The following is a 27,299-nucleotide window of genomic DNA, read 5'->3' on the forward strand; positions in this document are numbered from 1 at the left end:
TCCCCTTAGCTCAGGTGCTTCTGATGTCACTTTTTATTAACCACTCACCAGGCCATTAAAGTTGAAGGTAGTTTTTCCAAGTGCGTAGGGGTCATGTGATCTGAAAATGGGATGCCAGAAATATTTGCCTGTCAAACCAAAAAGAATGTGGTTGTGAAAGCCTGACCTGAAATAAAAAGCAAAAGAGATGATTAAATAATTGGCAATAACCGATGTAAACTAAAACATCAGTCAGAGGAAAATGTGTTACAAATACAAACAAATTTGTCTTGCTTTGTCTTTCAAACATTTACACTAACTACAGTTTTTGCCCTGTGTTTTCTAGATTAAAAATTAAAAAGTGCTCATGCTCATTTAGTATGGAAATAGAAATCTGGAAAGAATCATTTATCCAACAGAAAAGTTGACTCCCTACCTCTTCCACTTATGGTCAGTAAATAACTGGGATGATCTGACTCATATATAAAAAACAACTGGGTCAAAATTGTTAGTGTTATTTTTATATTAACACTCTGTCATTTGTTCCAACTAAAGTAAACACAACAAGCTCTAGTTTCGCATTAAAGCTATCACAAATGTATTGGTAATTGTAAAAGGGCTAAAGGATGCAGCTGTTTGCCACCATATATATGTTTATTGTAATCTAAAAAAACATAAAAAAAACAATCATAACTCCTTTTCTTGGGTTTGACCTAGTGTTTCTCTACTATGACTGAGTTGAAGTGACAGTGTTGGGGTCACAGTAGTTCAATCACTGGGTCAATTTAGATTTTTTGGTGCACACTAAGCAGCAGTGTCAGGCATCATATTTAAAAGCAGCTGGTAAAGTTGCAACTAACTGTTATCTTGATTATCAAATGATCTGCAGACTGTTTTTGGATCCATCAGTGAACTTGAACTGAGTCTTAAAAGACCTATGAAAATACATCACTGTTTATAAATTGATAAGTTCTAAAGTGTATAAGAATTGATTAATAATGTGTTTGTAAAGAGATAAGACATGGAAGACAAACTGCTGACTAATAAATTCACATTGACCTAAATGATACTGAGTATATCTAGGACTTTTTTTGGGGTCCTCTGTGGGAGTCTAGGGCCACCGGGCAGTTTCCTATTTGTCCATTTCTCAGTTTATCCAAAACTTTTTTTTAAACTTTCTCTCCTTCTTAGTTTGTGTCAAGTCTGTACTTGGCGTAAAAACCAGGGCATACTCGGCATTCCTAAGGAACTACTCTGACAAGCGTAAGAAGGAAAGAGTAACACAGGCACACGTACGTCCATACAGTTGCGTACAGTTAGTAAAAGGCATTAGAGGATAAATGTCCTGACAATGCACAAAGCAAAGGACCTGGGAAACGCCCGTAACATCACTTCGTTCTAACTCACAGCTGGGATAGTTACCGCATCAAAAGCCAGCTTTCCATGAGAACTGAAACACACCCCGACTGAGAAGAGATCCGCATGAAACTGGCCGCCATATTGGATCAATAGGTCCATTACGTACGATGAAGAAAAAAGGAGATTTGAGCCAAGATGTCCGAGCATCGTAAGCAGTAACATCTGCCCTTCCTGTCACCGCAAGTCACGCCCTTTTACCGCTCGATGTTTGCGAGGATAACCAATCATATTGGAGTACTTAATAGAATGACGGCAGAATTGACCAATCACAGGAAGAGATTTTGACAGAAAGGGCGGGGAAAGGGCGTGTTTGTGGTGCTAGGGTGTCGCCGTGGAGGCTCCCATTCGAAGGCGACGGCGGTCGTCAATATTTCGGGTCTAATCTCTCCGGGAAAAAGGCGAAATAACTGAGCAGACAGTGAAGTTGACGCACTTTTACTTTGCGATCTTTTCCAAAGTCTTCTCGGTCGAGCTTGTGTTAGGGCTCTGGAATGACGGGGTGTGCCAGGAATCTGAATTAGCTCGCCGTTAGTTTGAAGAAAGAGCGAGTCGGGGTAGAGAGAGAGGAGCCATTTTGTCCCGACTGTGTGGGAGAAAAGAAAGAGTGGAAAAGAGGATTCACACGGGAGGAGATCCTATTTTGGCTTTCACTTCTCATGCTGTAGGGGGGAAAACAGTTGGGCTTGGGAAACACAACTTATCGGACACGTCTCCGGGAACGTTATTTGGGTGATATTTAGCCAACTAGCTTGCCAAGCTAACCAACAAATCCCAGATTGTTCAGAGTAAAGAGGACCGGTTGGCTGAGGAACTGGCTTTAGACTCCACACAGGCGTGCTAGCTCATATTTTTTCTATCTGCCTGGGTGAACACAAGCTGTTTTTCAATGGCGAAGAAGACGTACGACTTGCTGTTCAAGCTGCTTCTGATCGGGGACTCGGGCGTGGGGAAGACGTGTGTGCTGTTCCGCTTCTCTGACGACGCCTTCAACACAACCTTCATCTCCACCATAGGTAAGAAGACCCATGGGCTCTTCCAGATGTTTCTGATTTGGTGTGACAGCTGGGAGACACGCCTGACATTAGCCCGCAGCTGGAAATGGTAGGCAGGACATATTTGGTCAGCAATGGATCGGTTCTCCAGGCCCGCACAGGAAAGCTGCAAAGCTAGCTGTGCAGCTTAAGAGCTAACTATTAGCTAAGCCTGAATCGCTCCCTTTTACTAACGATTGTGGCTGTAATAACAAAACATCGTTAAGTTATTTAGGTGTAGTTTTCCGGTTATGACAGACACAACTGGTTCAAGTTCCAGAGGAATCGCTGTCATCTCAGTTGACCCGGTGGCTAGTGAGCTAACTGGGCTAACAGCAGTACAGGGCCGGGCATTAAAAACTGTCCCTGACAGTTTGTCTCAGTATGTAACTTCATGGATTTTTAACTTTCATAAATGACATTAAAATGTTAGCAAATCCGTGGATGTTAGTTGAATAGGATTGATACCAGAATAAGGAAAAAATAGCACTACAATGTAAAAGTCCTTCTTAGTCCCACATACACTGATATTAGCAGCCAAATGTACTGAAAGCTTCAATGCACAATGTTTTATGTGTGTTACTCCAGTATAATCACTGCTATGTTCATGTGTAAACAGTATTTGAATGTCATAGTGGTGAAACTGGAACTGTTCTAACTACTTTAAATACAGTTACCTAGTCTCATCTGAACCAGTGGATTATAATATGTGGTAAGATAATATGTTTTCTAGAGCTGCAACCATTAGTTGGTTAGTCAGTCAAAAGAAAAGTGATTTCAAGCCAACTTTCAAACAAGTGTGTCAAACATTCGGTGAGTTTTCATTTTTGAGTTTCTGAGTTTCTGCTTTTCTTGACAGATGATGACTTTGGACTCATACACAGACAAATCTAGCAGTTCTTGAATGTGTGTTTTTCACTACTTGTTGACGATTTATAGACCAAATGAATATTTGATTACTTGATAATTATCAAGTGATTAGTTGCTGCTCATGTGACCTTTGTCTAAAATCTGTGACATAACCATAGTGGTGAGTAAAAGTAGTAGAGTACAAAATATGATACTTCCCTTTGAGTAGTAATCAAAAGTATAAAGTAGCAGAAACAGATATCTCTATTTTCCTTTTAAATACTAAGTAAAAAGTACTTAGTAACTTTCCAGGAAGGCTCAAAGGAGAGCCATAGTCCATCGTGGCATCATCAGCTTTTTTTTCCTCCCTGTCCTTGACGCATGCGTCAAACACCATGTTCGCATGAGTCCAGTGTCAAACTATGTCAAATCCCTGTGTGGCCCAAGCGAAGGCTCCATTTACTTCCGTTGCTTAAGATCAGTGCTGAGTAATAATGTAACATTAGATGTGCTCTGCTGAACCACATGAAGCTCACTGTTCGAAATGCAGAGGCATTATATTGTTTATTTCTGGTTTGAGCTTTAATTTAAGACCCAGCTTTTTGTAACCTAAGTGTTAATAGCTTCTCCAGGACACGCAGCCAGAGCGTGGTCCGAGACAATACAGCATTGAACTATCACTCCGCTGCTTTGTCTTGTAGTCATCCTGTAGTATTTCTGTTGTATTATACTACCTTGTCAAATTAGAAATCAAATTCTAATGATCATGTGCCTCATATGAGATGTAGCCACCATAGCAGGTCTCTGCTAGATCAGGGGAAGATGTGTGATGTTGGAGAGATGCAGGAGAGCAGCAGCAGTCCAGACTGATGACTCCTTTATCAAAGGCCAATAGTGACCTTTGTTCCTTGCAGTGGTGCTTTCACTATCAAGTTGCAGCAACTGCACGTTTTCTGTCCTTTACGTTTAGAAAATGTTATTTTCAATATATTGTGTAACTTCCCTCAAACAAAACCTCAGAATACACTCCTTCTGTTTCACACTGAGAATAATGTGCTTGATTATCCCAAAGTGAGTGTATTTAATATTAACATGCTCTGTTTTTGTTGAATCTATCAAAGCACTCTTGTAAACATCAGGCAGAATGTTATATTTGTTTATACATTATTCATACTGACATTGCATTGGCATGAATGGTTTTCAGTGCTTGATCTGAAACTGTCCAAAGCATCATTGCTGTGCTTTCTTTTAGGAAGTGCTCACTTGGTGTTCGCACCTCAGTTTGTCTGCAAAGGTGGTAGTTAACTATGGCCAGTCATGAGACGGTCACCACAATGCAGGCATAAATAATCACAATTCATATTTTTTCACATGTTCCTTTTAAGGACTGTCCCTTCAAATGCTTCACAGTTGTCTCCCTATCACAAGCTGCCACTTGTCTTTGTCTGTATTCAAAACAAAGCAGTATGCAATGTGATAAGCTGTGAAAGGTTGAAAGTATGGTCCATGTCAGATCATGTAATCCAGACTCGTGGTTGTCTTTATTGTTATCAAGTAAATATGTGGAGTAGTTATGAAGTTGATTTTTACACGTTGCCCAGACTTCCGGCTGATATGCTGCCTGTCAGGGAAGTGAAGACCTGTTGGTTTTACTTCTGAAAAAGCCAGATTCTTTTCAGAAGTATGTGTTTCCTTGTTGTGACATATTATTTGCTCTGTTATCTTATATGGTTGGTGTTACTCTGCTGAATACACACAATGTGATTAGTTGATGTACAGAGAAATGAACAGTGTGTTGCAGTGCAGCATATACAAAATGCATACTTGTTTAATTACTAGATCAGTGTCAAGGATTTACCATGTAAGTCATATTGAAGTCGAAAACCTTTTTTGCAAGAAAGACTTGGCCAAAGCGATGGCATAAAAATGTTACTAACAACAAAACTTTGCAACAGCGCCAGCACAGTAATGACAATGTTTTTCCAAATTCAGAGCTAAAACCAGTTGATCGGTAAAAGTCTGAAAAAAAAAAAAAACAAAAACTCCTGAACTATAGGAAGAAACATCAGAACCAGGACACGTGAAACAGGAGTGTGTTCTTCCTCTGCTCCAGTACTCATACCTTAGGAGACACAGATGCACAGCTGTTCCTCAAAATACCCCCACTGGAAACTCCCCTCTCATCAGGCACTCATCCTCATTTCCAGTCTTCTGAGTGTCCCTCTCTGTCCTTCCCCCTTCCACATTAGAGGTTATGCATATTATGGTTACTGAATATGCATAATGTTGCAGTCTGAAATCTCTCTCCACAACACATCATGAATTTTGCATGGAAACTGACAAAAAGCTAGTGTGGAATTCATACTTGTGGAAGGAACGGTTCCTCTGAGGATTAGAGTAGCCGGCCATAAACCCTGTCCTTTCTGTTTAAGACTTCCAATCAGCATTCGGCAACCTTGGCAAGTGTCATTCTCTTCTGGTGAAGTGTGCCCATTTTCCCAGTGATTTTTTTTTTTTTGTAAATGCCATGTGATTGCACAATGCACATATTTTCTTGACGACTTTCCAGTGTTTTTCGTTCTCACTTGGATCACACAAATGTTACGTCATCACGGCTGAGCCTGATTTTAAGAGCTTAACTTTTTATTAACGGCTGTAAAGTAAACTCATCTTCTTTGACCCTTAGTAGTTCATGCAGGTGCTGCATCCTTTTGCTTCAATTGTAAAATATCATTGAAGGCCACCTTTCTGCGTTTTCTCTGCAAGTTCTCTCTGTCTCATGTTTTTTTTTTTTTCTCTGTCCAGCTTATATCTGTCTTTCTGTCCCTCCCTCTCCCTGGGGTGTGCACAAAATTCAGTGAGTCACACTTTGGCAGCCAGTTCCTTCATTATTATCTGGCCCTGCCCCACCTAGAGCTCACACAGCTCTTTCATTGACTTTTTTAAATATACCTACGAATTCTGACCACAGCAGAAGTGGCAGTTCAGTTATTTAACAGGAAAACACCGTTTGTTGTCCAAAAGTGAAAACGGTTCTATGTCGTCTATTTTATTTTACCAAATGTAGTACTTTACTTTAACGAAAAAGGTGATTAAACAGGAACCTATTTTGGTAATAATAAGTGGATTGAGTTTCTATCATGCAGCAAAGTTCCTGTTTCCAGTTTTGCAAGTGGGAAAACTTTTTTTTTTTTTTTTTTTTTTTTGTCCTACATGACAATAAGTTGAATGTCTTAGGCTTTTTAACAAAACAAGGAATTTGAATATCTCACTTGAAGCTCTGGGAAATTGTGATCTCATTTTTTTAAATGATTCTGACCATATATACCCAAAAGGTTTGCATAATTCATGAATAATATCCAAACCCAGTCATAACCAGCTTTCCAAAGCCCAAGTTAAGATCTTGTTTTGTTCAGTGAGCTGAGAGAAAACCCTAAAACCTTCATTTTACAGTGACAGAAAACAAGAATGGTCGATAATTCCTACATTTAAAATGTAAACAGTTATTCTGCTATTAAACTTCTTGTTGACTAAATGTTTGTCTTAGATTTTTATCCAGTGTAGCTACATTCTCTTCAATTAACTGTCTGTTTCAGGTTTTTACAGTAAATCCTCAGTGGCCAAGAAAAACCTGAAGGAAAGAAACCTTAAACAGTTCTCATAAAGCCGTGTCCTTCCTTGTATCCAAAATAATTAAGCGAAAAGTCTGGTAAATGTGGAAACTGAAAAAAATAAGCCTCCATATGTTTCCACTGTCAATCAGCTCCTCATTTGTAACATTCAAAAACATGCAAACAGGAAAAATTGTGTGCTCTCCTTCCACATCAGAAAAGAACTTTGACATGTTCATAAACATCGTTTCTGTGTTTAAGCAGAGATTCTAATAAAGTTGTTGTGGTCTTAGTTTCCTTGCTTTAACCTGATTTCCCTTAGTATCTCTCTGTGTGTGTACACCCATTGTTATCCAGCTGCTGATGCCACAGCTGTCTCCTGATAGGCTCAAGGTCTGAGTATGACACTGCACAATCAGGAAGAGATCATGTTATTGTCTCCCAGCTGGAAACAGTTGTCACTCACTTTCCATTTCCCCCTAAATGTCTTTTTTTTTTTTTTAATTTAATCTCTGTTGCAGTCTCCATTTTTCTGGCTGGGTTTCTCTTCCTCTCTCTGTTTGAGTTGGTGCCAAAGTCTCGGCTCATAAGCCTCCACTCATCTATTCATCCCTCTCCTTTTGTTAGAGCACCACACACAATTTCTGATTGATGTTGTGTATACTGATATCTGTGTTTGCCTTTACAGGAATAGACTTCAAGATTAAAACTGTTGAATTACAAGGAAAGAAGATCAAACTACAGATCTGGTGAGTTGTTTTTTATTTTTATTTATTTATTCTCTGAGATGTTTATCATTTTATTTATTGTCTGTTTGTTTGTATACCCATGTCAGGGCTCTGTATGTATTTGGATCCTAGCAGGAAATGTGCAGAGCTGAGAAGTTCACTGACAATTCATTTTTCGATGTCTGCTCTTTGTGCCTTGTTACATCATAGTTAAACATCTGTTGGACATAATCTTCCTCAAGCCCAAAACTGTGTTGGGATGGGAAATGGTCGTCAGTTGTCAGGTGTATGGCAGCTGGTTTTCCCCCCCAACTGAAATTTTTTTTTTTTTTAAATTTTTTTTATTAAAATCTGTCTTGAGACATAAAAATACATATTTGGTGTTTTACTTGAAAAATAACTTTTAATCAAAATTCTTGCAGATGTCTTGTCATTTCTACCATGCATGACATAAATCGAAAGCTTTGGGGAAAAGCCAGTTTATGGAGCTGGAGCTAAGATTTTTGTCAGACTACCACTATGAAGGTCAAGTACAAACCTCCACACTCAGGCAGCTCAGTAGTTTGAGCAATGTGCATGTTAATACACTATTTTAACTGTCATTGATATAGAGGTATTTTTATGATGGGTGACCAGGCAAGTAGCATTTTCATTTGAGGCTAACCATTCACTGTTATCTAGCAGAGTGTGAAGCTGTTATGTGGGAAAGTACACAAAAGAAACAAAAACGTCTAATGAGAGTCATGCTGAAGTTATTGTAGACTCTAAGGTGTGGTGGTTGCATGTGGCGCTGAAACAGTTCAAGTCTCATCAGACAAATTGGGCACAGGAAAAGTGTGATGGGCAGGTTTCTCTGTATGTGTAACAAAATCTGCATAAAGCAACTACATTTGGTTTCCATTCAGTCACGACTTTGATACGATCTGAGACTTGATTTCATTTGGTCTGATCCTGTCTATAAAGGCCTCCTGTGTGGCTGTGTGTAATTCACTCTGTCCACTTCACAGTTTCTCCCCTTACTGTCCAAAGACATTATATCAGGAGCTCGCTGTTCCTCCTGACCACCCAGGGATGTGGTTCCATTCACTAGATCACAGCTTAAGGAAAGTTGTACTTTTGCACAGGTTTTTAGTGATTTTTAAGATAGTGGCATAAAAACCTTTAGTAAGTGGAGATTTGATTTTTGTTATGTGAGCTCCTGGGCTGCTTCTCTTTTCCTGTATCAGCAGTGATGGATGGATGTTGGCAGGGTTTCCCCCCCCGGTAGGAAAATGTCAAGTTGAGGTGCATGCTAGTGCTGACGTGTGAGGGACATGACTAGCCTGCGGTGGATTTTAGTGTGTGAGTGTTTGTGTGTGTGTGTGTGTGTGCTTATATCTTTGTGAGGACCATTTTAAGGATAATTCTATCGGAGTGAGGGGCTTTTGGTCGTCCCTCACTGTTTCAGACTCCCATTTAAGGGTTAACACTTGGTTTTAGGGTTAAGGTTATAGGTTTTGGTTAGTGTTAGGGTAAAGATTGGGTAAGGTTGGGCTAATGGTGTAGGGCAGGGTTAGTTAATCCTGGTCCTTGAGGTCCACTGCCCCGGTTGTTTTCCAGTTAATTCCTGCCCACTGCTGCTTACCTGGATCAGGTGCGTTCAGTCCATCAGATGCTGGCATTTCAAAGAATAAAACTTCAATGGAAAAAATAATGACTATATTAATGGATAGTGTAATGATTCTTTAGTTGCAGCCCTGATTGACACATTTGTTGTACGTAATAATGGCCTGTAACTCACATAATGACATTGTTAAATCTCTACTTGCTTTTCCTAATTGAGAAAATGCAAATAGATGGAGCTAATATGACTCGAATTGTTTGTATTGATTAAATGTTGAATTGATGGATTGAGTGAATCTTTTATATTATTTAGATTTAGGACTGAGATAAAGAAACCGGTGAATACAAACAAATTTCTTGTGCATTTGTGTGTTTAGGGACACAGCAGGGCAAGAACGGTTTCACACCATCACCACCTCCTACTACAGAGGAGCCATGGGCATCATGCTGGTCTATGATATCACTAACGCCAAGAGCTTCGAAAACATCAGCAAATGGCTTCGCAACATTGATGAGGTAAAACATGCCAAGTCCCATCAGACTCAGTGACCATATTATCATGCTGTTGTTCTGGCAAATGCTTAAAGGAAACGCAGCCAACGTGGATCAGGAGCCTCTGACAAGCCAGACATCTGTATGCATCTTAATACAAATTATTATCCACTCAGCAACAAGTTACATGTCTATTTTGGAGTTCTATTTGTATATTATTCACGAATGTCCACAGTTGTATTTTACTGTTGTTTATATAGTGTTAAATATTGATTCAGGGGTTTAAGACATCTGTGTTTTAATGTAATGGATGTAAGGAAGTGTAGCTAAATGTAAACAGCATTAGTGTCCAATAAGCCTGATGGGATGATTGTAATTATTGTATCTAATGGTCAGTTGGTCATGCTGCTTAGCTCATCCCCGTTAGAGGGCGATGAATCTGTGAAAATAAATACACGATGGTTTTTCCCCTGGTTATTTCATATTGTTCACAGACCTGATTCTGCTTTAGGTAGAACAGAAACCTCGCTGTAAATGAGTAGTCATTTCCCAGAAAGTTCCCTGGTTATAACCAACCTACTGATCAATGCTGGCCTTTCCCTGATAGATAGATGGTTCAATAATTTTTAGATGCATGTTACCTAGATCTAGAAAGTAAGGTAATTGTATATTCACCCAATCTGTCTGCCCCCTAGTGGCCATTAAATGTTTTGGTTTATGTATGTCAATAGGGTTGGTGGGTTGATAGATTGATTGACTGGCTTGTGGGATCAAGTCCAAATACTGATAAGTGAAAACAACATATGCCACTTTAGTGAGAGTGAAATCTGAGATGCTTATGGTATGTCTAATGTTGCTAATATAATAAAAAAAAAACTGCTTTCTTCTTTTTTTCAGCATGCAAATGAGGATGTTGAGAGGATGTTGCTAGGCAACAAGTGTGACATGGAGGACAAGAGGGTGGTACCAAAAGCCAAGGGGGAGCAGGTGAGATGGTGGCCTCCACTGCAGCTATAAGCAGGCTACAGCTACAGACGACCACACTGTTTAATACACTGCATGAAGTATAGAGTTAAAATGAGGCTGTGGGTTTGATGAAAATAGTTTGGGTTGTGTAATTATAGCTTAAATCATAAACACTGCTCTCTGTTTGCAATAAGCTCCTGATTGTCTTTACTTGACATAAATTGTGTTCAGTACTCAGCAATGACTGTTTGTGCTGCTGTTAAACTGTGCAACATTATACACTGATATAAAGAAGTTGGACAAAAAAATACAAACACCTGTCAGTATAACACAGTGCCACATCCTTCACAGGAATGTACAGTCGAAGCAACACCTGTGAACAGAAACTATCACCTTTATGGAGGAGGACCTGTTCTATTACAGTCTTAGCTCGGTGCTGCCAATCAGCTGCTAAGTGAGTGTAGATTGTTCTGCACAGTAACTTAAATGTTATATAATCAGGACACATTTTTCTGGCTGGTTGGCTTTAAGGTAAACAAGGAACATATGGGACAAAAACGTGCATCTATATTTCCCTGTTTCAATACCAGGATGGTACCATGTTGTCAGGTAGTGCTCACTTCTGTTTTTTTTTTTTTTTTTGTTTGTTTTTTTTTTTTATCTTTGCTAGTCTATTCAGGTTTATTCCTCTAATTATTGATTTGTTAGTGTTTTAGCACTAACAGCAGATGGGAAATGTTTGTGCATTTTCTTGTCTGAGGTTGGAGTTACTGGTGGCACTTCCTGTACATGCACTCTGTTAGTATATCAGGTTTATTCTCCTGGTATTGTCTCAGGCATAACTCAGCCCACTTCAGCCTAATCAAAGATCAGTCAGAACAAGTGAAAACAGCTGTGTGGGTGTGCAGGGACTCTGGCTCACAGGACCAAAGCAAACTAGCAATGACTAGTCAGTCTTCAGATTTAGCAACCACAGATACGGATCTGCTTACTCACACACACACACATACACCCCCCTACCTCTACCTATACCTGACTAGAATGGCGCGCAGGAGTTGGTAACACCAGTGATACCTGATCTCTGTTCTGCACAGGAGGTGCGTCACTATTTTTGGAGTGGGCCACTCACCGTCGTAACTTGTTGCTCTTTCTTCTCCACAGATTGCGAGGGAGCACGGCATTAGGTTTTTTGAGACAAGTGCTAAGGCCAACATCAACATCGAGAAGGCTTTCCTCACGTTAGCAGAAGACATCCTCAGAAAGGTGTGTGGACTGTTGTGATTTATAACAGTTTTCAGCGGTGACATGACAGCTTTAATTATAGATATCTGTTGTCAGACTGTACAGGACTGAGTTTTTGCATTAATGTAGTTAAATACTTAATTTTCTTTTAGCGGTATAGTTTACCATCTAGTTATTTGATCCATAAATGGTTTCTAAATACTAATGAGTGTTACATATGTAATCAACAGGATCTAATTTAACCTTTAGCATTTAAATCTTACACTTAGAACATCTACAGATTATTTAAAAAGTTTCTTTATATACCTTTATATATTCTTTAGTACCTTTGCATAGTGCAGTGGAGCAGTTAACATCTTTGTGCTTTTCTGCTGTGTTTTTAATGACATTGATTTGTTGGTCTTGTGTTTGTCAGACACCTGTAAAAGAGCCCAACAGTGAAAATGTCGACATCAGCAGTGGAGGAGGCGTCACAGGCTGGAAGAGCAAGTGCTGCAGTTGAACTCCTCTCTCTCACTCACACTAACGCACACAAATACACACACACACACACATACACACATATATATATATACACAGACACACACAATCAGTCTCTCTCTAACCGCTAACTCTGTCTCGCCCTCTAACATGTCTCATGAGTTTTCTTGCACACTGACACCGTCTCTTTATCAGAATTAAAAAAAAAAAATAAAAAAAATAAACCACTTTACTTGTCTAACCCCCCCCTTCCACTTTCCACCCCATCATACTCTTCCACTGTCCATCCGATGATCATTTTTATTTCTGATAAAAAGAGAAATCCAGTCACGTTTCTTGTCATTTGTTTTAAAGGTTGTTTAAAAAAGTGTGTAAAAAGACAAGCTCATATTTTTAATAATTCCTTTGCCTGAGCTCACCTGGTTGGACACCCTCACCCCCTAACCCTCCCACAACCCCCACCTCACCCCCAGAACTCACCTTCAGTCGGAGGAATTAAAGTAAAATCAAACAAAAAAGACAAATGTAGGATTAACATTTTGTACACTTAGTGAGGTTTCTGTTGTCTAACCGTATTTGGTCATTTACAATTTGTTACCAAGTGACAGAGGCGTGGCTAGCTCATTTTGTACGTGGGGGTTTAATTTTGTCCTGTGCCTTATATGGAAGACAGGGGCGGGGCTGTGTGGTGGGCGGAGTCACATCCACCCAATGAAATTACAGTTTAATATTCTGTCAGTTCAGGCTCTTAAGATGCTGAACTGAAGCAGAAACGTTTGAATTTCTCCTCCAGCCAAGAGAACGGCATAAACACAGTATGTCCTGTTTGTTGATATTTTATTTTTATCTGTATGATTTACTTTTGTTAATTTCTTTTTTTCCCCTATTTGTTTTTTTTTGTTTTGTTTTTTTTCTTCCTGCATGCAGATTTCTTTGGGTTGGAAGCGTTTCTGTAATGTGTAATGTTTGCCACTGGGTAACTGTGGGTGGGAGGTACAGAAGTTCTCTTTGGAAATTCAAACAATTTTGCAGATCCATTAAAAATAAGCTTGTTTAAGTTAATTTGTTTGTCCTCAATGATGTGTGTACTTTGATGTCTCAGCTCATCTCTTATTTCAAAAACCGTTTTTCAACCAGCCATGCATTAAAGGTTCTAAAAACTCAGGTGTGTGCCGAGGGTGAGGTCCTGTGGTCAACGCAATTTGACAGTCTGGGTTAATTTTTAAAATCCAAGCTTGAGAAACCTTGAACACAATACTTGAATGCTCAGTGTTGCTTTCAGGGCCTCTCCTCGGTGTCTCTCCTGCACTTTGTGTACTGCATTAACTGCCTCCTTTCAACTCTTAAGGTACCATTTTGTTAATTTATCTATATTTGGGGCATTTATACAACACTGGTCAGCAGCTGTACCCAAACCAAATCGTACTTCCACCTATCAAGGCAGATATGCAGTTTTGTAGTATTACTGGATGTAGAGCAGGACTTGTCTGTTGCCCATCATAGGTCTCTACCACAGAACAGCTTAATCTTTTGTCTGCTGCCATCTGGTGGCTAAAATAGTAGTAAATGGACACAGAATCTGAGGTATAACTGCATTTATATCTGTATAAGTTTCAGGCATTTTATGATTTACATTTAAACAACTTTTATCTGTGTAGACTTACCTGCTAATGTTTAAGACATTTATAGTCATAAATTGATTAAATGAGAAAACTCATAGTGAAAAGAATTCCAATTTGTGCAGCAGTTTTTACCTGACACCAATAATGTGCGCATGTAAAAGATGTTTTGTTCTTTACATTCTTTATTTATCACCCTCTTCCCTGTATCCAAACCTCCCAGAAAGCACATGGTACACAAAAATAAAATTCTCTCACTTACAATGAAAACACAAAACCAGTGCAGAATGCCAGTGGTTACCATTAAGGCCATAATAACTACATTCAAAGACTGTTTTCCTAAACAAAGTACAGCGGGTTACAAGATCATCATGATACGTGACAGAGAGCAATTCTCTGCATTATCAGTCCATCAATCCAGTTTTTTCCCCAGTACAAAGGCAGAAAAACAACAGGAGACAGCTGGTTGTAGTACAGACTAGAAGTAAGAAAATTACTTTGCAGGAACTGGGTTTCAAGCTTTCCCAGCTACCTGCACACAATGTAGAGTCCTAGAAGTTGAAGTGATCAGGTGCCTAAACCCAGGCTGGTTGGTTTTCACCATGAAAATGTATTTCGTGGGTTTTGTGATTAACCCACCTATTTAGTGCTTTGGTTGTGAGACGAGCATAAAAGTCTGAATGATAATGAAGCTTAAGTTACAAAAGGCATTAAATCTAGTCCTGTGAATTAGTGTTTTGGGAGAGACAGAAAGTACATGACAAGGCAGCAGCAGTGGACACTGACAAGGGCCTGCCCTAATGGGGGGGGGGGAATCAGCTGATAGGGAAGACGAAAATATTTACATCAACTGTGTACAACTTAATTTATAAATACATTTTAGGTATAAATTAGAAAAATAATAAAAAAAAAAATCTACTGTAGTTCAACCACGCTACTGCTACTTATTTTCAATTGCCAGTCTGATTATTAACCCCTTTGTATTTGGTGAAAGATAAAAAAAAAAAAATCAAAAAGGCACAGCAATGAATAATTAATGCAATTTATCCCTGCAAATTTCTAATAACCCTCCTTCCCACTGCAACAGATAAAATATAAATTACGATTTTTTTTTTCACCAATAAATGCAGCTCCAACAATAAGAATTCCCTCACTCAAACAGCAACTACTCTAGCATCACCAGTTACAATTTTCTTAAATAAGTTAAGACTTTAAGGGGCTTTGCAGTAAAAGAGCACCTGGATGTTTGTCAGCTTTTTGTTCCTCTGAAGGTTTTTCAGGCAGCACGTGACACACATACGTACCTCTCACACATTAAACAAACAGTTCAACAATATGGGCAAACACAGTCCCTTCCCTGGCAAAGGCTAGATGAGAAGATTGATATTGAGGCTGTAGACACATCAGAGTGGTATCAATCTTATTTACATCTTTCCCTAAATGTCAAACTATTCTTTAATTTGTAGTGTAATTTGTTTTTGTTTCTAAAAGTAAAAAGGAAATAAAGTGTGACTGTGTGCTGCAGTGTTCTGACTGCTCCTAAAAAACATATTTTCCTATGTTTAAGGCTTTAATTGCTGTACCGTTGTGACCCCATTCACACACACAAACACCCTCCATAAACTCATTATGTGCAAGCAGCTGAGCTGGCCTCAAGTGCTACACGTAGACCAGGTCTCGGCCCTGTGTTGCTGGGCTTCTGGCAGCCCCCTGCCCTGGGCCCTGTGAGTCCACCTCCTCCTCATTATAGCCTTCATACTCGATGGGTTTGGGGCAGCTGTATGGATGGCCATTGTCGTCAAAAAAGCGGCGGAAGGTGAACTCGTAGAATGCGTGTTCGGGGTGTTTGCCGTTGCGGAACCAGCCATTGAGGGTGTCGTTGTAGTTGTCCTCACCACCGCCATCGCTGCTCCAAAGTTTTTCTGGGTCCACTGGGTCGAAGTTGGAGGTGTCTGTGGAGTGGGCGATGGTGGGGATGTACGGTGCCACCTGCTGTCTCAAGTCGCTCGAGAAGTCGATTGTTTTGAAGAAAGGATGTGCTTTTATTTCATCTGCACCATTCTTACCGAGGCGGTCCTCAGGGCCTCGGCACAGTTTAACTATTAGATCTGATGCCTCGGGGCTGAGCTTAGCTGGCGGGGGAATGTGCAGCATGCTTTTCCAGTTTATAACCTGGTTCCAAAAGAAAGACATTAAGAAACAATAAATTCTGCAGATGTTTACCATTTCACTGCAGGTGCCTCCCCTACCTTGAGCTGTGTCTCCAGGGGCGTGGTCGCTAAGAAGGGAGGCTGGCCAACCACCATCTCATACAAGATGACACCAACGCTCCACCAATCACAGAGCTGGGTGTAGCCTGGAGAAGGTTAAAGACATTTTTATGTCACTCATTCTGCTACAACAACATCTCTTGGCTTTATAAATGATAATATAGAAAATAGAAAACAGAGATCTTATAAAAAGACAAAATGTGAACAGGAATCATGATTGTCCAGTCCACACACTAAAAGTTACCAATCTAACATTGCCATCAAAGCAAATGATGGTTAACATCTCAAGACCACTGCCTTCAACCTGGACTCCACACTCCATCTCTGGTCCACCGTACCTGTTCGGAGCAGTACTTCTGGTGCTATGTAGTTGGGAGTCCCCACCAGTGAGTGAGCCAAACAACGCTGGTGCTGCCGGGCCTGTCTCCTCTCCAGGGGCTTCAGGCGGTCTGTGCAGCGGCAGTTAGCTGGGTCTTCCCACTCCTTACTGAAGTCCATACTGTCCTGCCTTACGTGATCCCCTGGAGACAGATCATAAAAGTCAAACCATTCAGCTGTTGCTGCCAGGCATTTGAATGAAACTGGGAAGTGTTCATTTACATTTAATCCGTTTTTATATTCTACATGTAATAATGTGAAAATATCTGCCGCATGTGAATTCTGATTGTGTCTATAGTTTGACAAATGTCTTTATTGATTTAGTACATTCCTTAACACAACACTTTCTCCCCATTTATACCTCACTCTCAACTGTCATTGTGGCCTCCACATTTGAAGTGGTGCACATGGTGCTTCTGTTTTATGTAGGATTTCAGAGCATCAGAGTGCTAATGATGGTGCAGCTAATGTAGATGAAACAATGAGCTCATTAAGATGTGGGGGTTTTTTTATGTTCACTGACTAAACTAGGTTTTAAAAATATCAGCTTGACCAAGTTTTAGTTTCCTTTCTCTATACACCCCTCATTTAAAACATGTTGTTACTTAAGAATTTACAGTATTTATTGGGTGAATTAAAGTGTCAGTTAATAAACAGTGATACCGACCACTCTGGTAATACTTGGAGTCATGCGTCCAGCGGAAGCCAGTGCAAAGGCCAAAGTCGGTCAGCTTTATATGTCCGTCTCGGTCTATGAGGATGTTATCAGGCTTGATGTCCCGGTGGATGAAGCCCATCTTGTGGACACTTTCCAGGGCACAGGTGAGCTCCGCGATATAAAACCTAGCCAGCTCTTCTTTGAAGATGCCGAGCCGAATGAGAAGGCTCATCATGTCCCCCCCAGGGATGTACTCCATGACAAAGTACAGGTTGTCCTTGTCTTGGAAAGAGTAGTAGAGACGCACTACCCATTCATTGTCAGCTTCAGCCAGGATGTCCCTCTCAGCCTTGACATGGGCCACCTGGTTCCTCAGTAGCACATCTTTCTTACGAAGTGTCTTCATGGCGTACAATGCTCCTGTATCCTCTTTTCTGGCCAAGCACACCTCACCAAAGGCTCCAATGCCAAGGGTTTTGATTCGTTTGAACATGGACTTATCCATCTTGGCCCGCTTTAGCCGGATGTAGTTGGACTCTTTCTGACAGAGCATCATACGCATCTGCTCCTGGGCTTCTGAAGATAGACCCACCTAAACATAGGACAGAGTCAAAAGTGATATAATATGATTCAAAAATATGTCAAAAAAGTTGCACATAAACACACCTATATTTCCGGTTAGCATTAAGAGAACCAACAGAGGAAAACAGATGCAATTAAAGTGAAATGCAAAAACATTTTCCCATCATGCTATTGTTATCATGTCAAATAAAAAACACACAAGCCATGACATTGTAAGTGACATGGGGGTCATGGACTGGCATGCATTTCCTTAAACCACATGGACCAACATGTTTTTGTTAGAATATATACATGGAAAACATAAATGACAATGTCTCAGCAACAGCTTACTTGAAAAACTGATGTGTGCAGACTATTCTGTGTCACAGGACAGTAGAGATACCTTTACCTTTTAGAGCAGCTGTTAGTGACAGCGAGGAGAGAGAGGAAGAGAAAGAACAGCTAAGAAAAACAAATAGCATGAAAAAGAGAGATTACAGTGATGACAAGATAGATATGTGAAAAAGGCTGGAAAAACTCAAGATTTATCTGTAACTGCAGTCAATTTACTAAGAAAATCCTTAGACCAATGTTACTGATTTCTCACCCGTTGCATCTCACTTTCCAGCTGCTTCCTCCTCCGAATCCGCTGCTGATGGTTCTTTAAAATGTTCTCCACATGTTGCTCCATGAAGAACTTGAAGGCCTGAGGGGAGTACAATGCAACTCTTCCAGATTCACCCCTCCGCTCCTCATCTTTCTTATTACGACGCACGGGAACAGGAGATGTCGTGATTTGTTTCTTCTCCTTCTCTGTCACTGCCGTGCCTTTGGGACTTTCTGTCATCTTGTCTCTGGAGGCGTCATCACCGCTGCCTTTTTCCTCAGCAGACTCCTCCCTGCCTGAGTTGAGCTTATTGCCCTCTGGATAGTATGCTGGGGGAGAGGGTGCAGCTGCCTGCTGAAAGAGGTGCTTAGGGTAGGGCGGAGGGGGACCCTGGTAGCTTGGTACCTCTACCACAACAGGCATTTGAGAGACAGTAGCTGAGGATTCTGGGTAGGCAGGTGCAGCTGGAGGTGGCGGAGCTTGCTGCATCCATGGAGGGTGCGTGGGCGCAACTGCAGTGTGTAACTCTGGTTTCTGGACACGCATGCTTTTGACTGGCTGCAGGATGGGGGCCTGGGTGATGGCAGTAACTGTAGTGGCAGAGGGCTGGGAGCTGGCTGGGTGGGCTGGTCTGCTGTTCAGCTGGGGATTGTTGAAGGAGTTGGAGCGGACTGGCATGTTATGCTGCCATGATAAGGACAGATCCTGGTTACTGCTGTTGCCAGACTGTGCCTGATTAGGCGTCAAAGGGGTTTGGGACCAGGACTGAGGAGGACCTCTGTTGCACATGTCAAGGTGCTGACTGTTCCGGTTGGGAACTATCAAAGACTGAGAGATACTTCCACCATTGACATAGGAGGGTGAAGATGCAGGTCCTCCTGCCTGCATCGTCTGGTCAGTTGGACTGTGTCGGCTGCTCTGGTTGACTGGGTAAGGAGGAGGGGGCTGTCTGCTGCCTCCTGCCGTATAGTCTGGCTGTGGGGAACCATTCTGTGACCAGCCGGAGGGAAAAGTGAACTTATTCCCTCCAGGGCTTTGCATTATGATGGGCTGGTGACCCATGGGTACTGGGCTGATTCCACGCTGATTTGGATGATCCGACCAGGCTACCTGGGGTACTGGAGAGATGCGGGGCACAAGGTAATCCATGTTGCCAGAATAGCGTTTGGTTGATGGGTTGCTGTCCCAGGATGTTGCAGATGGCATTGCACTGAGGTTTGGTGGAGGTGTGACACTGCGCACTCGAGGCGGCAGAGGTGGGTTGACCCTCTGGTTTGCAGCAGTGTGACCCTGTGGGAAGGCAGGAGGTGGTCCAGGGCTGTCAGAGCGGTATATCTTTCCATCCACCATCATAGGACCATGTCGAGGAGCCAAAGACTCTTTAGAACCTTTCCAGCTGGGCCTCCTCAGTACAGCAGATTGCAAAGCACCTACAGACACAAAGGCGCCAACCATAGTGGTTACATACTACAATGAATGCCCCTCCTTAAATGTACTATTAGTGACATTATGTAAGAAATCCAAAAATGTATTTTCCAGTCAACTACTTCCATTAAGTAATGCAATGACTCATACACTTTTGTCAACAAGTATTGTAATTCCTTTAAACAAATCCTGCAAATAATATCAAGGAATAATAAACACGCCTGGAAAAAAAGATGAAAGAGGAGGATCAGTAGTTAATCCCAGTGGACTGTTTACATACCTGTGGCTTTCAGGCCTGTACCGCTGGAGTTGGCAACTGCCATCTGGTCCCTCAAAGGGTCCTGGTAACTCACCTTACCTGGGTAGTCTACAACCCTGCCCACATTCTTCTTTGGCTTTAGAGAAAAAGAAGAATGTTGTCTTGTTTAGGCAATCAAAGCACAATGATGCAAACAAGTTGTAATACAGTGTTAATCAGGCATTTATATTTTTTAAAAGTAATGTAACTGGACTGAAGCTGTGATTGTGTTCATTAATTAATAACATTTTTTTCAACCAATCAGTCAATTGTTTAGGCTAAACTGTGAGAAGATGTACGCTAGTGTCGTGATTTGTCAAATACAATCTCCAAAATCCAGTTTCGGCTTACAAAAATTATAAAAAAAAAAACAGAAAATATTCCCAACAGAGAAGCAGGAAATGATCTATTATAGGAATAGTTACTTATTCATGGTCTCTTGATAAGTCAAAGAATTAATAAAATAATTGTAGCAGCTCTACATTTGATGGTTAGCAAATGTTAGCAAAAGGGTTTACCCTAGCAATCAACATTTTGCAGGTCAGTAATCTGTTGCAATTGATCAGTACTGCACTACATACTATGCAGTTTCATTCCTAGATACAAACTGAGAAACCTCTTTGGTATTCTTAAGTGTACAAGCTCGTCATTCCACTTTTCATGCTTGTCATTTTCCAAATAATTCTCCACTACACAAAGTGCACTGCGTGATAATTTTCTATTAGAGTTATGTATGGAATGACACTCATCTACACAACTCTACTTCTTCAAAACAACCTGTCTCCATGACAAAAAAAAATAAAATAAAATCATCTCACCTCTTCAAACCCAGCACATGGAGGTTCCAGTGACATTTGTTTGTTCACTTCAGGGCCTGAAGTTTTAGGCTCATTGGCAAAAGGCATCAGCGATATCCGTATTTCCTGTAATGCCCTATGGTACGGGTTTTTAGGGTTGCTGCTGCGCCCTTGCTGCCTTGGGTCTTCAGGGGGCATTTTTGCAGGTCCTCCTATGTCCACTTTAGGCGGGTCAGAAGGTTTTGACAGATTGCGCAGGCTGTTCCTTATTTCCTGCAGCATTTGCTGGCTGTTGCCGCTGTAATTGCTGGCAGGGAACGTTTTCGGCCTAATCTGTCTGTATCCTTCGGGTTTCTCCCCTCTCTTCATGTAAAAGCATGTATGATGACGACGAGAGGGATGAAGAGGATGTTTCTCAGTGCAGGGCTGCAGCAGAGGTCTACGATGCCTGACTTCACATCTGCATGCTGCTGAAATATACACAGAAACCTAATTTGTGATGCACATACATCTAGAGTAGATGTTATGCTACCTGGGAAGTTTGGCAGTCAGGCTGCCACAAATAAATAGGTAGATAGATTAATAGATTAATCCCTAAGTAAATTTTGGCATACAATAGCCTGTTCAGTAAAGTCAACACAAACCAGTGCAAACCAAACACCTGAAGTAGTAACTAAGACAATAAAACACAGTAATAACAGCCAGACAAAGGGCATTATATTAACAAGCAATGATAATAACAATTAACTACAAAATAATACCTAACACTAGCGTTAAGTAGATGAGTAACAATATAATGAGAGCCTTTACGTGAAAAAAATAATTTCACTGTTTTACTATTATAGATTAGTATAAACTCACTGCATGGAGCTTTACGGTAGAGAAACTTGCCACCAAAGAGAAACGTTTACCTTCACAGAAGAAATACCGAGCACTTGTTAGCGTCGTTAGCAATCTAGGCTAACAGACTGCTAATTTAACGTAAAGTATGCTAAGACTGAGAGCTGAAGCTGTTCGCCACATTTGCCTAAATATCTCAGCTTCTTGGCAAGACGCGTACTACGAACAAACTATCTTAACTGTACTTTGCATAAAACCAAAAGGCGCAGCAGCGACTCCGCGGCCCTGTGTCTCAAACGCATCCATTAGCTGCTACCAAGCTAATTAAACAACAGTTGGGGATTAGCCTGCTAGGTCGGTTAGCCTCGTTAGCCGTGTTTGACAACTTACCAGTCTCTGTAGCTGCCAATTTCCTGGACAAAAACTATTTTTCACAAGAAACGATTTTTCTTCGATCTTTTCTGGCCACAATGACACGATTATTCCTCAAAATGTCTTCGTTGTGCCGAACTGGTTAGTTCCTAGTCGCGTTGAATTCCTTGGATGTCTGAATGACAAGTGCAACAGCGACAAATTAGAAAACTCAGGCAATGCGCTTCCGGTTACTGAGGCTTTCACAATAAAACTCAGTTACAAAAACCTGATGCAAAAAGTAACCAGATCTTTCATTTAAGTAAAACTGCAATTCCTCAAATAGCAAAGTAAACCCATTTTGCCCAATGACCTTCTCGGTGTTACATTAACCAGCCCCCAAACTCTTAAAAGATAATTTTTTAAACAGGCTATTAACTGTAAGCCTTTTAAAATAAGCACAAAAAAAAAACAAAAAAAAAACAACTTGCAACTATAGCTGGCAGATACATGTAGTGTAGTAAAAAAATACCAAATTTCCCACTGAAATGTTATGGAAGTACACTAAAATGGAAACAATTAAAATACAACTATCTAAAATATGTTCTTAAGTAATACATAAGCAAATATACATAGTTATTTGACACCACTGCAAAAACAGTAAACTGTAGTAGTAAACAGTAGCAGTAAAGCAGTAAACTCAAATATATTTCTTTAAAACATAACTTTAATTTTAGGAAAAACAGACATCCTAGTATGGGGGATTATTATGAACCATCTATTCACCTGTAGTTTAATGTTTTATAGACGATTTTAATAGTCTTTTCAACAGAACTACATTTACTCTATGTGGACTAAAATAGTGGCAGTGCTGGTATGGGATCCCCAGTGATGGGCTAAATAAAGTCATGATCAGCCTTGAATTTCCACATGAACCAATAAGTCAATGTATGTATTTATACAAAAGCTTTTTATTTATGTATTTCAAACCAGTTATAAATCACATCCATACCAAAAAAAGCCGTCGAGCTGAAATACTTTGCTTGAAAAGTTTTTTTTAAACACTCTCAGTCATGACAATCCATCACTGAAACTGCAAAACCTATGTGAAAAAAAGACAATGTAATAAATCCGCATTTGTGGCACCTTTTATGATTAAAGAAGAGAATAAAACTTTTGTTGGCCCTAAGACTGCAATCATCATCTACATTATCTTCTAAACCGGAACCTGTCTGTTGACAAAAATAGCCTCTCCGTCAGTCCCACAGACAAGATACTGTCCAAGTATGTCCAAACTGTTGACGGACAACGTCTGGCTGGGCAGCATGTGACTCGTCTCTACACGGCCTTTACTGGCATCTGCGCTGAACCAAGCACTCCCTCCCGCTGGGGCCATTGCACTGCGAGATATCATGCTGCTGTTTCTGCCACCTGCAAATGCAAAAACAAAATCTTAAATCATTAAAAAATAAAAAAATCTTATTTTGTACTATTATCATGGTAATGAATAGCTTCCTTAGCGTGTGAATATGTTAGTTTTTTAGCTATTGCCTGTCTGTATCATGCTAGCTGAGTCAGTGTTTTTGTGGTTGCTCTGACAACCAAAAGATAACAGCTGCAGCTGGATGACTAATACATGAAATATATGATCCTTTGACTAATGACTAAAGACCAAAGCAAAAGTTCCTGCAGTAACAAAAGGTTTGCTGAATGGCTTAGGGTTTTGAAAGGCTAGAGGCCACTGTTGACATTCTAAAATGGAAAGTACAAGCACTTAAAAATTATACTTAAATACAACAACTAAAATTTTCTTAGTTACTTGATTTCCCTTAGGGGATTAATAGTTTATTTCATCTCATTATATTTCTAAATATCACAAAAACACAAATATTATAATCATGTTACAACAGGTTTACGTATTGTAATCCAAACTTGTAAATTGTAATAATCTAAATATGTATATATGAAAGTTGAGGAGCTATTAGGTATGTGAAGCTTTGACTGCATCACTCTAACTGCACAGATGCAGCCTGTTTTTGCACATTTTTCCATCAATCTTCCATTTTATTCACACTCCTATGAAGACATGAGCCCACTTGATAAAAGCAGTAAGAGACCTGCATCCTTTTCAATTACCCCTATAATACTTACACTACAGAGCAGGAATTACATATTTACCATTTTTGTTTGGAAAATAGTTTTCACCCTGCTGGCTAAAGTGAATGGCAGACAGAATAATTTGACTTGCCTTGTAGGAAGGAGGGCATGTCTGAATGTGAGGAAGTCTCCCAGTGCAGCAGCGAGCCGTCCTCTGAGCACGAGAATAGATGGTCTGGGTTGGTTGGGTGAAAGTGGACCTCCCACACTGTGAAAACCAAAGAGAAAAATAAACATTTCATCATATAACCTCTTCAAAGTAAACTGAAAATTTGGTCAATTCAATCATCTGCCCACAATAAAACCTTACTTTCAGCAGAGTGCGCTTCCATTAGTGAAAAGGGTGTATTGCCTTGTCTCACATCCCAGACAGAGAGCATGCCATCCTGGCCTCCTGTGGCCACAATGTGCTGCTGGTTGGGATGTCTGTCCACACAGTGTAGAGGAACTCTATCCCCTGACCTGGGAAGAAAACAACCTATCAGAATTACTTAGAATCTAACTAACCCACATAAAACACACACAAAAAAGACTAGAACAAAAAAAAAAAAAAAAAAAAAAAACATTTATAAATGTAACTTTAAAAAAAAAAAAAAATCTTACAGTGACAGAATCTGGGATGGTGAGTTGCCCTGTTGCCTGAAATCCCACAGCTTGAGCTGGCCAATAGAATTGACCGTCAAAATCTCTGTTGTCCTCAGGTAAGTCACACTATGAATAGTGCTGCTGTCTGCATTCTCTAGCAATGATTAAACAGCCCAATAAAACATGTTAGTCACATCATAACAACTTGTTCCACATGATTCAAAATGCTATGTAATAGTTCTAATTCTGTTTGCATTTTAATGTGTCATGTTGGATGAAAGCTACTTAATCTTGCCTATAACTCGAATTACTCCTTCCTTGTCGGCTCTGAAGACGACGATCCTTCCATCTTCACCAACTGTAACAATCTCAGGACTGCTGCACACAACTCCAGTACACGGGGCAGTGTCACAGGGATAACGGTGTGCTCTTTCCCAGTGCTGGGAAGCTGATATTGTCTTCCAGTCAAGAGAGAGAAAAAGGGGAAATGTGATGATTTACACAACCACAACAATGTTAAACATCTAGTCAGCAGTAGTCATTTCCAAGCTATTGTTTTAGTTACGGTTCTTCATTAAATAAGGGAAATCATAGGAAATATACCTTGTGCATATGATGCAATGTGAGGTCAATAATAAATCAGCGGCTGAGATCCAAATTTATTGTTTCTCTAATTAACGTTGACTGACGTTGAATGACTGAAGTGTCCACACATCCACATGTATCCATGTAAAAACACTGAGTATAATGTCTACCTGACTGTTCTGGTGGTGGCGGAAGATGGTGACTCCTCCAGTTGAAGACGCTGTGACAATTCTGTCTTGGTCCAGAAACTGTAATAAATTACATCACAGATGTGAAATGAGCCCACTTTTTCCAATAAAAAAATCTTGTTATCCCTCCGTCACCAATGTAAAGTGCATTTAAGTTTTTCTGTACAACAAATACATTGGCCACTCTGTTTCTTTGCACAAGTCCAAGTCTAATGAATTCCTAGAAAATGTTCCTTTCCAGTCATAATGAAAAGCAGAAATAAGGAATAATATTTCACTTTATATCAACTAAGTACAACATGAGATATACTGGTCTTCCACAAAACACTTACTTGAAGGTCCAAAACATCTCCATCATGTTTGTGTTCACACAATAGCTGAGGGTCTCCTTCAAATCCATCTTCCACACCAGCGATTTCATGATTCCCAATGGACCAAAAGGAAATCTTATTGTCCTGCAACAAACGCACATCTGGAGCTGACTAAGTCTAATTTGAACTAGTTTTATTTAATGTAATGTAGGTTTCATACATGACATTCACACAATACAGCCATAAATCAATCTCTAATGTTAGTCTGGTAAACTTAGATTAGTAGTTGTAGTACTGGACCGACCTAATATTACTAATCACAAATCAGTGGTGGAAACGCAATATTTCTGCTAGTAAATAAGTTAACCTTTACGTTGCTTATACTGGCGTAGGAAATACATTTGTTTCGTATGTTATCGGATGGATGCCAAAAGGACATCTTACGATCTAACGTTAAATTATAACATGTTTTGTTATATGTTTTGACAGTTACAAGAAATATAGGTCTGTCAATTACCAAACCACAATAAGCCTGTGACCCTTTTTATAAAGGTTAGGGTGAAATCCATTCATTCAACATATCATTAAATATAAGCTAGCTATCAACTTGCCAACCTCGTTGTCCCACGAGCCAGTCGCAAAGATTTCTGGCTGTTGCAAAGACGAATAAGATACTGGTCGCCATCTTGTTTTGCTGATTTTTTGGGACACGTATTTCGCATTTATACTCTCCATTAGAACTCAAACAATCTCTCTAAATTAAATTTAAAAAAACGGGATTATGTTAGCACTCATGAGCAAAACCGAAATGTACGCGCCTGTTACGTCGTACGTAACTACGGTGGCCCGGTAGGGGTGGAATGCGCTAATAGATACTGCCCCTTTGGTTTGGTACAAATGTCACAATTTAATTCATAGTAAAAGTACTTGGTTACAAAAAATTGTTGTTTTTTAATTCCAAAACAATTCTCACACAAATTTCTAAATAGTTAAGAATGTAACACTCGGTTCTTATTGCACTGTAAAAAAGCTGCCTTGCAATACAGAACAAATTGTGGTGCATGTAAAAGGACAGCTAAAGATTGAGAAATACAACAGCACCAATACAACAGCTCTGCAATTGGACACAAGCTCTCATTAATGTGTGCTCTCTTTCAGTGCACCTTTTTTCCCTGTCTCCTGTAGGCTACATATGTCCAGACATCCAGGAGAAATATCTAATCATAAACTTTCCCCTTACAGGAGGACAGGCACTATGCTGGGATGCAGT

General features: G+C 40.2%; 3 protein-coding genes across 6 annotated transcripts; 1 reads left to right on the forward strand and 2 right to left on the reverse strand.

Moving 5' to 3' along the window:
- The first annotated feature begins 1,707 nt into the window (after positions 1-1,707).
- Positions 1,708-13,461, forward strand: rab10 (RAB10, member RAS oncogene family). The gene is made up of 6 exons (XM_026318331.1): positions 1,708-2,411; positions 7,578-7,638; positions 9,597-9,735; positions 10,609-10,698; positions 11,839-11,940; positions 12,335-13,461. Exons 1-6 carry the CDS (start codon positions 2,285-2,287, stop codon positions 12,419-12,421), a joined length of 606 nt encoding a protein of 201 aa, XP_026174116.1. The 5' UTR covers positions 1,708-2,284; the 3' UTR covers positions 12,422-13,461.
- A 724-nt stretch (positions 13,462-14,185) lies between these two features.
- lats1 (large tumor suppressor kinase 1) lies at positions 14,186-23,345 on the reverse strand. Of its 3 annotated transcripts, XM_026318323.1 has the most exons (9): positions 23,216-23,345; positions 22,243-22,399; positions 21,034-21,482; positions 20,198-20,312; positions 18,493-19,922; positions 17,334-17,916; positions 16,627-16,809; positions 16,268-16,374; positions 14,186-16,190 (listed from the first exon to the last, which is right to left on the reverse strand). In XM_026318323.1, exons 3-9 carry the CDS (start codon positions 21,379-21,381, stop codon positions 15,678-15,680), a joined length of 3,279 nt encoding a protein of 1,092 aa, XP_026174108.1. In that variant the 5' UTR covers positions 21,382-21,482; positions 22,243-22,399; positions 23,216-23,345; the 3' UTR covers positions 14,186-15,677. The 3 variants fall into 3 exon arrangements, with proteins under 3 accessions (XP_026174108.1, XP_026174109.1, XP_026174107.1); XM_026318324.1 differs by lacking the exon at positions 23,216-23,345 and having other exon boundaries at positions 21,034-21,479; positions 22,243-22,421; XM_026318322.1 differs by lacking the exon at positions 23,216-23,345 and having other exon boundaries at positions 22,243-22,421.
- Positions 23,155-26,875, reverse strand: nup43 (nucleoporin 43). Of its 2 annotated transcripts, none has more exons than XM_026318327.2 (8): positions 26,645-26,875; positions 26,051-26,173; positions 25,701-25,778; positions 25,241-25,403; positions 24,964-25,099; positions 24,671-24,822; positions 24,452-24,568; positions 23,155-23,634 (listed from the first exon to the last, which is right to left on the reverse strand). In XM_026318327.2, the coding sequence occupies exons 1-8, from the start codon at positions 26,762-26,764 to the stop codon at positions 23,420-23,422; spliced, it is 1,104 nt and encodes a 367-aa protein (XP_026174112.1). In that variant the 5' UTR covers positions 26,765-26,875; the 3' UTR covers positions 23,155-23,419. The 2 variants fall into 2 exon arrangements, with proteins under 2 accessions (XP_026174112.1, XP_026174111.1); XM_026318326.2 differs by having other exon boundaries at positions 25,241-25,406.
- Positions 26,876-27,299: the final 424 nt, after the last annotated feature.

This window comes from Mastacembelus armatus, chromosome 24 (assembly GCF_900324485.2).
Source record: "Mastacembelus armatus chromosome 24, fMasArm1.2, whole genome shotgun sequence".
In the NCBI taxonomy this organism is placed as follows: Eukaryota; Metazoa; Chordata; class Actinopteri; order Synbranchiformes; family Mastacembelidae; genus Mastacembelus; species Mastacembelus armatus.